The sequence below is a fragment of the Larus michahellis genome, chromosome 16 (genome assembly GCF_964199755.1).
Source record: "Larus michahellis chromosome 16, bLarMic1.1, whole genome shotgun sequence".
NCBI classification, from domain to species: Eukaryota; Metazoa; Chordata; class Aves; order Charadriiformes; family Laridae; genus Larus; species Larus michahellis.
In genome coordinates, this window is record NC_133911.1 from 3,490,358 (window position 1) to 3,504,994 (window position 14,637).

At 44.0% G+C, this 14,637-nt stretch overlaps 1 protein-coding gene across 5 annotated transcripts in view; it reads left to right on the forward strand.

Moving 5' to 3' along the window:
- DVL1 (dishevelled segment polarity protein 1) overlaps nucleotides 1-14,637 on the forward strand; it is a 90,718-nt gene that overhangs the window by 47,031 nt on the left and 29,050 nt on the right. For all 5 annotated transcript variants that reach the window (XM_074609500.1, XM_074609497.1, XM_074609498.1 and 2 more), the window contains exons 3-4: nucleotides 1,906-2,027; nucleotides 6,992-7,104. In XM_074609500.1, coding sequence (XP_074465601.1) covers nucleotides 1,906-2,027; nucleotides 6,992-7,104 — 235 coding nt within the window. The remainder of the gene's footprint in view (nucleotides 1-1,905; nucleotides 2,028-6,991; nucleotides 7,105-14,637) is intronic.

Consider the following 14,637-nt stretch of genomic DNA (forward strand, 5'->3'; position numbering starts at 1 on the left):
CCTTCTCCAGCCCCTTCTTTATCAGCTAGCATATATCTGATGATTGTGTTAAAATTAGTCCTTGATAAATTAACCGATTGTAGTTGGAATCTCTTACATAGGGCTAATTCTTCCACAGCGAAAAATAGAGGGAAGCTGAGACCTTCTTGCCTCTTAGTGAAAAGTAATAATCCTTGGGGATGGGGTTGTTCAGCCTGGAGAAGAGAAGGCTCCAGGGAGACCTTAGAGCCCCTTCCAGTCCCTAAAGGGGGCCAACAGGAAAGATGGGGAGGGACTCTGGATCAGGGAGGGGAGCCATAGGACAAGGGGTAATGGTTTCAAACTGAAGGAGGGTAGATTTAGATTGGATATTAGGAAGAAATTCTTTGCTGTGAGGGCGGTGAGCCCCTGGAACAGGTTTCCCAGAGAAGCTGTGGCTGCCCCATCCCTGGAGGGGTTCAAGGCCAGGTTGGACGGGGCTTGGAGCAACCTGGGCTGGTGGGAGGTGTCCCTGCCCAGGGCAGGGGGTTGGAACTAAATGATCTGTAAGGTCCCTTCCAACCCGAACCATTCTATGATTCTATATTCTTATTTGAGCATTTATTTAATTAAAGACTTTATATTGTTTAAAGAGAGTCAGCAAAGTGATTAGGTGTCTCAGGGGATTGGTAATAGGATATAAACCTTTTCACCTCTAGGTCACTAGGTCAAGTCTAACTGCTGTTGGTAGTGGCCAGCAAGTGGTGTATGCGCTCAGGGGGCTCTTGAACCATATGAATCATTTTTAGCTTCCTTTCTGGTTGAGTGGGGTTTTTTCCCCATTCTCGCGAAAATGTGCCTATAAATGATTGAGGATGTTGGTAGGAAATAGAAATAATACACTCTGGCATTAGTTGCTATATGCAGAATTTATACCCTGCCTTGTAACGGGACTGGAATCTATAATAATTCCCAAGTGCACCAGGCTGTATATAGATGCCTGGTGTTTGTAACAAGAAGATTGATTGTTGCAGCAGATCTTCAATTAACTATTTCCATGGGAGTGCTGGGTGCTCTGCAGCCTTGCCTTCTACCCTGCTTGCCAGGCTGCCAGGCACCTTCACCTTCCGCAAACGTAAAGGTCAGTGTCAGAGGGGTTTTGGAGGCGATGGTGACAACAGTGTAGTTTTATAAAAGTTTTCAGGTCGTTATGCATTATAGAAGAGTGCACGCTGCATATCCTGGTTCTCATGGCACGATTGGAAAATGGCTTTTCCTATCTGCAGCTCTGCCTTAAGGGAACATTAAGAGACAAAATGGGCACAAGAGACACAAGTGTGATGAGCATCAGGAATTCGGTCCTCCTCCTAAAGTTTATGGCTGTTGAGATTTAGTGGATTTTGGTTTTAATTAGGACTTTTAACAGAGGCGGTGGCAACTCTTAGATCTGGCGATTGGTCCAGACAGACTGTGAATTTTCGTGGGTTTGGAGGGTCTTTGTGTAAGAAATTATACCATAGTTGGAGGTGTCATACTATCAGGTTTCAGCTTTTGCTTTTTATTTTTGTCACAGCAAAACCAGACATTTGCAGGGAATGCTGATAACTCGCCTGCTTTAGCCAACTCGGAGGATGCTGTAATGCCAAGTCACAAGGAAAAGTGCACTCCCTGCCTCGTGTGCTTGTTTCTTCTGAGATGAGACAAATTTCGTGGTGCTTGCGGGAATTTTGTGCATAATCTAGTTGATGATGTTTTCATGTTGAGATGGAATGTAACCTGATTTTATGGGAGTTTGGCAGGAATCCATGCTGCTAGACTCTAAGCACTTCCTTTCCTCTAGTTTCCCTTAGAACTCACAGGATATTTAGCAAAGCAGGGACTGAACACCTTATGTCAGAGTGGAGAAACCTGTACAAGTGTTTGTAATTCTCTTCTTTCTGTTGACAGCTGGTCCTGGCTGAAAGCTCCCACTCTGACACAGGCTCCCAGTGCACCGAGAGCCACACGGACCTTCCGCCACCCATTGAGAGAACAGGCGGCATTGGAGACTCCCGGCCTCCCTCATTCCAGTAAGAGCAAGTTGTCTTTGTGGATTTATTTATTTTCTTAGAAAAAATGCAATTCCTTTCTGCTTCTTCCCCACATTTCTCCCTACTGCTGCAAACCAGCTATTTATTGTTATTGTTAGAAAAATAATACGCTTATTAGAACTGAGGAATTAGAAGGGGGACGGGAAGCAAAAAAAAACCCCTGTCATTGTTAAAATGAAATATATATCCTATGTATCTCATTTTGAAACCCACTGTGGAAGAGTTAAGTAGAGAGGTAGCCCAAAATGCTTTTCATAGTGTACGGATGACAACCTTTTATTACTGTGTTATGTATAATTATGTAGTATGCAGGGCCAGCAGGACACTGCTATCAAGAGCAAAAATTTCCATAAGGAATAATGCCTGCTCCATGTGCATACAGAGACCAACAGCTTGAGCTGCAGATAGTCAGACTGGGAGTCATCTGATTTAATGTTAGCCTTGTTATTTCCTGTTCCGTGTGCAGAGCCAGTGTATATCCTCAGAATGGCTTCATTTTGAGGGAGGCCCTCTGAATTTCCACAAAGAGGATTTAAAGCAGGACCTGGTTCTAGCTGTGGTCTTAGTATATGTTTAGAGAAGGAAACATGGTCTTGATTTGCCTGCTGTCATGTGTTTGCATTGCTTTCAGGGATATCTGTTGCCTGGAAGAGCCATTAGTGTCGTGCATGAGTCTTTTAGAAATAAATGCCTTCTAGAGAGGACAAGAAATCTTGGGAAATACTAACCCTGCCTGACGCTGTGTGTCTTGCAAGGGATTTACTGCCCTCGTGTGTTCATGAATTGCTTGATGTTGGCTGGGAGAGGCCTGTATGAGTGCAGTCACGTGGCCGGCAAATATAACTGGTTCTTTGTCTTCCTGACGTATACCTACGTGTAATAGCCGCAAGATCAAACTTTATTTAAAAAAATAATTGCATTGCAAGTTAGGCACAAGTCTGTGTTTGTGGAACTGCTTGCAGCTAATAATTGTATGTACTTGGATGAAATTGAAGCAGTGCTGGGCTGATGCACCTGCTGACTTCCATAGTATTCTAAAAATCTTGTCTGACGTGATGGTGTGTTGATGTTACAAAGCAAATGGGGGAATGCTCAAAGTGTCCTCAAAATGAAGTAAGTTACACAGGTCATGCTGAGTCAGGAGTAGCAACACGGGAGGTGGTGCTTTCTGGCTTCTGTTCTCATTCCTAGATAAACCACCTTCCTCCTTTCTCTCTCCCCCACCCCTTTTTGCTTTCTTCTTTTAAACTGCAGTAGAGAATCTGGCTTGTGGGGACATCTTCTGGACTAAAACTTGTTCTCCCTTCATGCCTTTTTTGTCTCTTCTCTTCACAATTGAGTGTCTTAACATTTTGCAGTGGTTTTTGCTGGTGTGTTTTATTTTTTCAATCCAGAAGAGATGACCTAAGTTTATTTCCATAACACAGGGCAGAGTGTCTCACTCAGGTATTCTGCATGAAGCCCTGAATTCTGTTTCGCTATTAGAATTTCATTTTAGAACACACCCATTCTAGGTTTAAAGCTTCCAAGTGATAAAGAATCCACCGTATTTTGAAATTATTTGTTTCTCTTGGATAAACTAAATAAGTTGAGCTGCTCAAGTCTTTCATTGTAAAGTATGGATTTTAGAACTTGAATCGTGGCTGTAGTTCTCTTCTGATTACTTACAATTCTCCAGCAATATTTGAAAATTTATGTTTCTTGGGATTTCGGTGTGGTGATTCTGCAATAGTGTGTTTAGTGCCATTTCTGCATACTGTCTCCTTACATAGTATTTCCCTTGAAGAGATCAGTAGTGCAACCCTGTAACTTTCACAACTGTAAGTTCAGGATTGCTACATATTCACATATCACCTCCCCTTCTGTAAGTGGGACTTAACTTCTTGGTTCCTAAATCACTGAGATTTTTTTTTAATGCCATTCAAAATACCAGAGACCTGTTACCTCTTGTCTTCCTTCTTCAGTGTTGACTGGGGCCTTATTTATATATGAAGCCCCAACTGAGCTAGGTTTTGTATAATTGTACAAACAGAAATGTTGCTGGACAACGAAGAATGCAAGAAATAGATGGAGTGGCCAGGTCAGCAGGCGATACAATCCAAGGGAATGAGATCCTTGTCAGAGGTGAAGTGGTAATCTCGACGGGCTGCCTGACAGCATTGATACGTTGCTTCATCACTGATTACCTCCAATGAAAATTTACTTTTTCCCCTCCCTGGTGAGGGTTCTGAACTTCATCTTGTATTTCATGCTCCATTCCTCCTGTTTAGTGGTTGCTAAATCCCCGTTCATCTGGATGGGTGAGGTTGCTCCTGGTTTGGTGGTGGAGGTGGAGTGAGTTGAGAATGGTGACCTCCGAGCTACCTTTCTTCCGCAGCTCTTGGGTATGCCCACTGAAAATTGAATTCCATTCAATTGTCTCAGCAACGAGAGAGGAAACAAGCCAGCCGTGAGGCTCCTTTTGCACCCGTTGTTGGGGTGTTAAACCACCTTTTGTAGGCGGGTTTAGCCGAGGAAGCGATTTAGTGGTGGAAATAGCAGCAGTAGGCAGTAGATGGTGCTGCTGAGATGGCTGAGGGCCCGGCAGAGTGACCTTAGCAAACTGTCACCCTCTTTGCCTTTGCAGTTGTACTGGGCTGAAACGAGAAATGCAGACGTGCTTGTGACAGCACTTAAGTACATACTTGCACTTTGGTAGCTTCATTAGGGCTTAAAATGTGCAGTCAAATGTCTTCTTGAATAACAGCCTCGATTTCCTAATTTGCGTGCTGGGCATGTCAGTACATTTCATTAATGCGCAGAAAGCGTGTGGGTGTGCAGAAGGCTTTTCAGCAGCTCTCTTAAATGTGACACTATCCAGATGTGCTTGCACATATACCACTTCTGGGGCCAGCTTCCCCAGAAGCCCATGGGACCACTCGGTTAGATCCTTGGTAGTTTAATTCCCTGTGTAAAACGTGTACTCTGGCTTCATGGAATTCTAGGAGAAAGACATTAATGACTCTGATGCTTTGCTGTGAGTGTAATGATGGCCATTATGCGCCCTGTGTGCATAAGTAGAATGTCAGGCATAAATAAGAGATGCAAAGGGCAGATGTGAATTGGGGCTCCTTTATAAATGGGTGGTATTTGTGGGACAGAGAGGAAGAACATAATCGGTAACTTCCGAAGGGAATTCTTTCAGAGCATTAGCCCACGTCAGCTCATGCGCTATTATATTTTCAGGAGCTTTAGATTTGTTTCCACAGTTAGTCCATTAAAATGAGCTATGGCCTTTGTCAGCACTCCAGGAGGCTTTTCTCATTTCCTTCCGTGTGGGCGCTTCAAGGTAGCTTATTAAATGTGAGAATAGCAGAGATACATAAACCAGGTTGAGTCTGAGGGGAAAACTAAAGCGCTAAGCTAGTTCTGTTCAGCAGGGGGGGAAAGAGCATCTCCATCTCCCCCTTTGCTCCAGCCAACTCTGCTTTAACATGACTGATATTTTTTTTCCTCAGCAGAGGTCTTGAAACAGATGGTTGCAAATAAGCCGTCTTACATATTCAGTGCTCTGTATTACAGCCGCTGCTCTTGGTTCACCGACTCGACTTGTCTATTGGAATGAGAAGTGAAAGCCAGTCTGGTTTATATGCATTGAGAAATGGTCCTTCCTCAACGCTTGGAAGTTCAAGAGCATGGAGCCGTTGTTGCTGTTTCCTTAGATTCCTCCCAGAAAGTGGCCGTAAACCATGGGGACAAATTCTCTGCTGCCTCTTTGAAACCTTTTGTTCTGGCTAATTGCAGTAGCGAGAAAGTGACTCTCAGTAGAGCCTCCCAAAAGCAGAGTGGAAGAAATCTGGCCACTGAGATTGTCATCAAGATCTTTCTGCTTTTTGCCCAAAGCTTGCTCATAATAGTCCTTCACTGGGACTTACTGGATTAATAATGTGCTGGCATATCTGGGCAGCTTTCAAACAGTTGAGAACAGGAGGAAAGGACCTGGGGTCTATTTGTACGTTTCACAGAGATGCACTTAATTATTTTGAGCTTTGCTGTGACTTGCAAGACTTCAACCTTCAAGGTCAGCGCTGTATATTAAAAGTAGCCACAGTGAGCTATGGCTTCTGCCCTTTGGCTCTCAGCGTGCTGCGTATCTAGCTCAGGTTATTGACAGGAAAACAAACCTGTTAAGGGCGAATGAGGAATTGAGCTGAAACACTGGGTTTGGTTTAAAAGAATATATTTGTATATTGAGGTATTGTAGAAAAGGCAACGCAATTCACAGGCTTGAGAATAAGACCCTGGTAGAAGAGCACGTCATCAACATGAGGAGCTCATACACACTTGTGTATATTTCTTGGATCTTTCATCTTCCGAGTGAGCATGGGAGGGTTTGAGAGATGCAGAGGAACTTGGAGTATTTTGGAGGCCGAGATGAGAGTATTCGGGTCAACAAGTTTTTCTTCTTCCAAAAAGCAGTGTTGTCTGTTTGTTCTTCTGCTGGGCAGGTGTGCTGCGAATTTGTGATACTGAAGCTCTCACGATGGGACTGTGCTGAAATCCAAATTCCTTTGCAAGTGCATTAGCAGCTAAAGCTGATTTGTAGTCAGTTGTCTTCTCGGCACGTGCTAAAATAATCCCTTTTCTTAGTGTCAGCAGGCATTTTTTCCTATGGAAATTTCATGCAACGGTCTTGTGGCAGCTTTTTCAGTGTCACGATGATACTGCTTGTGCAAGTAACGCTGTGTCTCAGGGCACGGCTATTGAACTGTCTTGTCATCCTACGGGTAGTTTTGGGGTGAGCAGAGCAGTTTGGGGGAGCTTGCCGTGCTGCAGCAAGGTTGCAGCTAACCCACGGAATAGTTTTCTGGCTTCTAAACCAACACACTTGATGACTGCAACTGCTTTTATCAAAAAAATAAAAGAGATGACTCCACTGTTTCTTCCTATTTGTTCTCTAACAGCCCAAATGCTGCCAGCAGCCGGGACGGCCTGGACAATGAAACAGGAACAGAGTCGGTTATTAGCCACCGGCGAGACAGACATCGACGGAGAAATAGAGAAGGGCATGAGGATGGTGAGTCCTACTTCATTTTTCTCCTTTTTCATTCAGAAAGAACAATTTTTTCTGATAATCTTTCAGAGCAACAACTACTTATGCATGAATACTGCAGAAGAGAAGTGTGTCTGCATTCCTGCGTGCTTTCAGGGACTGTTATTATTTTAATGGAATAATTTGATGATTGCTTTGAAACTCTTTGAAGCTTAGCATTTTCTAAGAGGTCTGGACAACCTACAGTTAAGTGGCGGGGAGATTCTTTTTGATGATATACAGAACTTTCTGTTGTATTAGAAGATGATTAGTTTGGAGAGGACTAACGACACACAATGCTGAGCTCCATGCTGTCGTGGAAGGGCTGCCTCCATTATTCAAGTTTATTCATTTAAAGGTAGAACACATTATCTGCATGGTGTGTTGGGAGTTTGCACTGTAGACCGTTTGAGACTCTCGGTATTTTAACATTGCAAGATCTGAGCCAAAATCCTCTGAAATAATTTCTGTTGATTTCTCTGGGCTTGGATCAGCAGTAGTGTTTTATGCTGGTATTAACTGCAGCACGTTGGCTCTGAAGATCTTTTTTTATGCATAAATACACCCAAAGTACACATATAAACTACAGAAGTTCATCTCTTGCCTCTAGTCTGTACATCAAAGTAAGCTTGTTTTTTTCATTTGTTGCCAGACCAGAATTTCCAGGCTTAATTAAGAATTAATAGGTGCCACCCATTGAGTTTAAAATGGTCCAGAATATGGAATACTTGGGCCCAAGAGATGCCATCACAGGCTTTGTTCACAGCTCCACCCACTAAAGTATTTGCCTCCAGTTAGAAAACCAGAAGTCATCTATATACTGTGGGTTAGAGGCAGGTGTCTTTCTGGTCATTGAACCCTTCCGACATGTAACCGACTCAGAGCGAATGGAAATTCCTTGGTGGCTGGAGCAGAGTTGTCTTTGCACGACCCTGACTGCAGATTCCTTTGGGAAATCACAGAAAGAGGCAGAATCTTCTAATCGTGTTGCGTCAAAAACTTCTTACAGGGGGAATGTTAAAAGGTGATTTCTAAGATTAGTTGAAACTAGCGCCAGTGCATGTTTTGCCATGGACATTTGTGGCAGAAGAGCTGGTTGTTGAATGGGTGGTGTGGGACCATAGCCCAGATCGCTCATACTGTGTTGTTCAAGCACAGGGGTTTCTGCCTTCTGGTGGTCTGAAACTGGTTCGTACTTTTCCCTTTAGATAGAAATGGGACAAGATTCCATCCTTCTCCTGTCAGCCTAAGCTGTGCTCAGGCAAGGACATGTTGCTCAGTAATGCAGACATCACCTGCTCCCAAAATAATTTAGGCCTCCTACCTGAAACAGGCTATACGTATGAGCAAGAGGGGAGTTTTGTTAACGTGTGTAAAGCTAGGATGACTTCTGTATCATTTTGGTCTCATGAAGTATATTATTTAATGTCCATAGTGTTTCTGTGGTCATAATAATATTTTATTTAAAAAGCCACAGCCACCAGTGTGTTACTTTCATTTGAAGGCATGTCTCCGAAATGCGCAGTTCAGCACTATATCCTGAACTGAAGATTAAAAGAAGTGTCTTTTTCCTCCCATATCCTGGAGAAGGCTTTTAAGGCCTCTCCATAACAGCGGTCACACATTAGCGGAGTTATTCTTTTCTTGAGTCTTCATGTTTTCTTTATCTGGAGCACAGCTGGATGTGAAGTGGGGGAATGGTCATAGGAAAAGGGGGACAAGGGTGGAGAAGGGCAGCAAGGTTGTGAGACCTGGTCACAGCTATTTCAGGGGCAGAAGCTGTGTGCTCACTTGTCGTTATGAAATAGTGGTAAATCCTCCTTTCCCTGGAGAAAGAACGAAACGCAGTGAGAGTGTTTGATCTTGTCCTGTAGAGACTTGTTTAAATAATATCCAAATTACAGCTCTAGCCGTTCGCAGGGAAGCAGGATGAGGGCTCTTTGTTGGAGCACTCTGTTACTCAGAGGTTTGTCCCACAGGTATTACGATGCAGCGTAGCCAACACATAGGTAGGGTACTGCCAGCTCCCCCAGCTGCACAGTAATGTGTACCATGTCATGTTTCTTACTGTTTGAGCTCCTTATTGGTATAAAGTGAATGACAAAGAATTACCCACCCTGACAATAAGGTATCCCTGGATACTCTGCAAAGGAAAAGAAGCTCTCATTCCACAAGAACAGATGGACAGTGTATTATAGCCTTCGTTTCAAACAAGGTGAAGTGAGAAAAGGTGCTAATGAGCCATTTGGGAACTGCACAGGTGTAGACACATTGAGTTAAAACCTGTACAGGTCAAGCAAGCTTTCCTCCACTGTCCCCATTGCTGTGGAATTGAGTGGCTCAACAGAATGAGGTTCTTGTTCTGAGTTGGGAAAAGCCCAGGGCAGGGAAGAGAAGGGAAATAAAACAAAGATCTGTTGGGAATGTAGTTGAAGGGAAAATATCCCAAAGTAAATGTAAGTAGAAAAGCAGAATTCTAAGTGTGAGCTGGGCAGAGCTGTGCTCCTGTCAGCCTGGTGCTCAGGGACCAGTACCGTTTCCAGGGCACGACAGAAGCTTCCTTTGAAATTAGCCACTGGTTTTCATTTCAATGCCCTCCGGCCCCCCATTGCACAGCTCCTTCAGGAGGAGATGAGAATTTCATCTTAATCTCCCAAATGATTTAAGTTTCGTCTTTTAGAAACATTAAAATAATACTCAGTAATGAGCTATGTAGATACCATAAGTTGTAGGCAGTGTTTTATTCCTTCTTATTAAGGGTTAGACCCGTGAATGTATCTTTGCTGCCCAGTCATTCTACGTAGCAGTGGAGTCCTTAAAGCATAATCTCCCCCATCTTTCTTAAACCACAGTTTATAATTCATAAAAAGACCAGTTTAATGCCTTTCTCTCAATGTGTGTGTGTATATATATATTTTTATTTTTTTTTAAGGTATAATGATGATTATATTGTGGAGGCTACATATGCAGAGTGTTTTGTTTTTTTTTTTTTTTTTTTTTTTTTTAGAGGCTTTCTATCCAAAGAGGGTTTTGGGGAATTAGGAAATACGTCTTTTCCTGATCACCTTTCACACTAATTAGTAGCAAATCTATCCCCGGCATTAGCTTCATATAAAATTAGTCTGAAAGAGTTGAGCTGTCAGTATGTCAGAGCTCCACTTTCTCTCTTAAAGCAACAAAAATCCTTGGTGCTTTGGGAAGTTGACAGAGTCCTATTAAGTGAAAGTGGAGTGAGGATCTTAATTAGAGAGGTGGGAGGTCTGCCTGGCACATGTTCCCGGGACCCCTTGCTGGCCAGAACAAAGCTCCCATCTCAGTTTCCCAACAACGAGTGGGAAAAGGGGACTGTGGAAGCTCTAATTAGGGAGGTGATTAAGGGACGAGTTTTCTTTGGCGCTGGAGAATGTTTTACAGCTACTGCGGGGTTTCTGACGAGTCTGCAGATGTCAAGTGTCGACACCAGTGTTTCAACACCACGTTTGCTGTGGGGCGAACTTAACTGTTGTGCAGCCAGCTGAAAAATGCCAGATAACGACCTGTTCTTTGAGAAGCTCTGAATACGGACACGCTTGTAGATCCCCACGTGTTTGGGAAGAGGAGCTGGGGCAGATTTCCAGTCATCGCCGCAGTCTGTGTGTTCTTTGCCATAGTGCGTACCAAGGAATCGCAACAAAAAGGGCCGGGACTACAAAACAGTTGCGATGGGGACTTTAACAGCGGTAGCTGAAAATACAGTTCATGGCAATTGTTGGTCTTTAAAGACTCTGTCACCTCTAAACAACTCCGAGATTGCTGGTGAGCCCCTAAAGTTCTGAAGTGACCAGCTGGCCGTGACTGGGGTCCCACCAGCGTAGGACTGGGTGACGGTGAGAGCAGGAGCTCCGTTATGGGTTGTAATCCCATGTAGAAGCCTTTCTTGGGTGGCTGAGAGGTTGAAGGGTTCCTGTTGAAGGGTTCCAAAGAACTTCAAACACAAGACGAATCGGGGTGTAGGGATACAGCACCCAGGTGGGTACAAGCACAGAGCAGGAGTGGACAGTGCTGTACTCGTCGTTCGGAGGCTCTGAGCCCTGCACGTGACTGTGAACTGCGCAGGTGGGCTCGCAGGTCCTCATTGAAAAAGCGATAACGTGTTTCCTGTTAATAATTGGTAAAGACTTTCTGCATTGGTGGGGACTGGAAGCTGTGTTGGTTTTTTCTCCTAACTGGGAGCCCGGCTGTGACTTCTTCTGACACACTCTCGCCTTTGTTCTCTGCGCTGGCACGGAACCCTCTTTACAGCTTCCTTGGGCAGATGCTGCTCTACTCTTTTCCGCTTTCAAGGCTTATTTGATTTAGTACTTTGATGTGCTTTTGTCCCTCAGGCAGGGCCTACTCTGCTCTTGATAAAAGTCAAGGAGGACATATTTTAACCTCCTAGGCTATGCTTTATTCTAACCTCTGTGACACACTGAAAGGCCTTTGTCAGACCGTCTTCGTGAACTCTGTCGTCCTCTAATGAAGATCCAGGAGCAGGGGGTCAGCAGGGCAGAAAGTCCCTGGTTATTAGTGGGACGGGCACTGAACCAGAGCCTGAATGAGTCCTGGTTAGACTAAGGACTTGGATACCTGGGAGTATTTTATGAATAAAAGCCTTATAATCGTGGTTTGTGAAAGTACTCACTCAATTATAACAGTTCCTGCCCTCCAAACAACGTTGGTTAAATCAGAAAAACTTCAGGAAGGGAATTTTAATTGGGTAGAGAGATTACAAAACCTTTATGGATTTAAGTGCACACCTTAATTACACAGGAAACCTTCCATGTGAATTCAAGGTTACCTGGTGCTGTTTGGGAGGTATAAAACATTGTTAAAATCCAAGTGTATTTGCATACCAGTAAAGCCACTTTCATCTGTTGGGCCAGCATATAGGAGCTTTTCTATAAACAAAAGATCTGGTTCAAACAGGAAATATGTGAAGTTGAACCCATTTTTTTCTGTTTAAATTTTAACAGAGAAGATATAGCTGGAGAAAGGAAAGGGAAAAAGTGTAAACAGGAGGCGTTATTAGTTTAGTGAGCTCCTCTGATGTAGTATATAAACCAGGGGTATTTTACTTGGAATATGTAGAAATATGGATGTTGAGCTCAACTATCAGTGCCTCTGCAGATCTGCAAAATGAGACTAAAAGCCCTTCTCTTTACCTCACGTCTGCTCACCCATTCCCGTTCCAGCTGAATCCAGCTGTGCCCTGGCTTTTAGGGAAACAGTGAAGTGAACCTTTTACAGTGCTCAAAGAACAAGTCTCTCCCCTTATTTATTTATATTGAATGATGGGAGAAGGGCCATAAATTGAAGTTTTAATTTATGCAGGTAGGCCCACACATTACTAATCAGAAGCCTTTAAAAAATATCTTTTTGTAATAAATATATTTAATTATTATAATAACACAATAATAATAGTATGTTTACATTTGATAACATAAGTCACTACAGAAAACTGAAGGGTTAAAGAGGAAAAAGGAGAGAAACTGCATTTAGATATGGGTTTTTCCTTTGTTGGGATCGTTCCTTTGCGTCTCCCTGGTGGGACCGAGTTTGGGTGCCTGGATGTGACATGCAGAAAAGAACATACGGACTGACACCCTGTTTCTAGGGGCAGAGATTTAAGGTCGTTTTCCAGTGCCTGCTGTAACTCTGTGTTAGCAGTGTTTTGGCCGGTGCTTTGGCTGTTTGGAATGGGCTTAAAGGTGCCGACGACTGATGGGGCGCTGAGATGGGAAGGCAGCGTCCCAAGTGCCGTCCTGCTGCAGGCAGCGAAACCATGGGTCACACTGAGCCACGGCAGACAGACAAAGTATATACAATTACTGCCATCGTTCATCCATCTTCTCTTATCCGTGCCTTTCACTTTCTTCGTACCTAATGTACCTTTGTAACTTCACTTGTGAAGAATCCAAACCCCATGTAAAATACTATATAAATCTGTGTCTTGCTTTCCGAAGCGGTGTGTGATGCCGGCTGCTGTAATCTGATTTCCCTGGCAGCACTTTACACGCAAGAGATTTGCTTTCCTTCCCTATTAAAAGACAGGCACGGGAGGGGGCAAAGGTTTTGTTTGCTTATTTTTTCTGGTGGGTCTCCTGAACCTACAAGACAACCCTAAAACACATGCTCTGTGTTTTCTTTGTATACTGGAAACATGACACCCTGCAACTCCAGATCCCATGTCAGTAGGACTGTCCTTTTTATTTTGTTTGTTTTTAAGGACAGCCTTGCTTCCACTAGGGTAATTTGTCCCAAGTCATTCAAGCAGTAGATGCAGCTTGCCCACCCCCGAAGGCGTTCATTACTGGGGGAGGGTTTTTGCTTCTGGGAGCGGTTTCCAGTCTGGATGGAAGAACTCGAAGGTCGGTGTGTGCAGGCAGCTGAGGGAAGGCAGGAGCCGGCAGGAGCCGGCAGTTGCCGTCCACATGGCCTTCGCTGGCCCCAGCGGGCTCCTGTAGTGGCGGTGCGGGGGGACAAAGGAGGTGCCGTGAGTATCGCCCGCGGCAGGGGCCGGAGAGGGACCGCGCTGCCCTGAACGGCAGAGAACCAGTGACCGAGTCTGCCCAGCGGTGGGAGAAAGGGTTGAGAGGAGGGAAGGATCCGAGGGTTTTCTGTATGGCTGAAGGTGACCGTGGGCTGGGATACAGACCGCGGGAAAGAAGATTACTTGGACATTAGAGACTGTGAACTTTTCCAGGAGTGCAGGTACACTTTCAAAACGCTATTCTCTAGGAAGCATTAAAATTTCATCGAGAGATGTTAAAAAACACTTGATTCATTCATAGCCAAGTAGCCCGTACTGCTGGGACAGCCTCTGAGTCAGATGGCAAAACTGACCTGGATGAAGTTAGAGAACATTTAATTTTGAAGAGCTCAGGTCAGAATCTTGAACAAATATAAATCTGTTTTAAATTTAGCGTTAGAGTTGCCAATTTAGCATCTGCGGTAACACCGCACGAGAATGTTGCGACTATTGTAACGTTAAACCTCACTGCTGTTAATGACACTAAAAGCAAACATTAATTTATGCAAAGTATCCTCATCTTGCATTTGTCCTAATTCTTTAGGATTGTGAGGAGCAAGTGGCAAGAAGGGCTAATGAAAAACTCTCAGGGAAACGGGGCGTTGAAAAAGTTTGACAGTTGTAATATCGCTTGGAAGATTCATCTTTCTCAATGTCCTGCCTTAACAAATGAATGCCATATTGTATTTGGTTTGTGTTTGTCCTTAAGACCCAAAGAAGGCGAAATTATTTCTGAAATGTTTGAGTGGCTGAACCTTGAGAGCAGCTGAGCTATTGCAATCCTAAATTGCACAGAAGCTGCAAATGTTCACAGCTCCTGAAGTTTTTGTGCTTCTGTAAGAAGTTAATAATTCAGCCAACGCTGCTACTGTGCTGCGGTATTGAAGTGCGCACTCGTGATGCCAGGGCTGTGGTTTGAGAGAGTGTTTGAGGTACATGAAACAAAGTTCCATCAGCTGCAAGTCAAG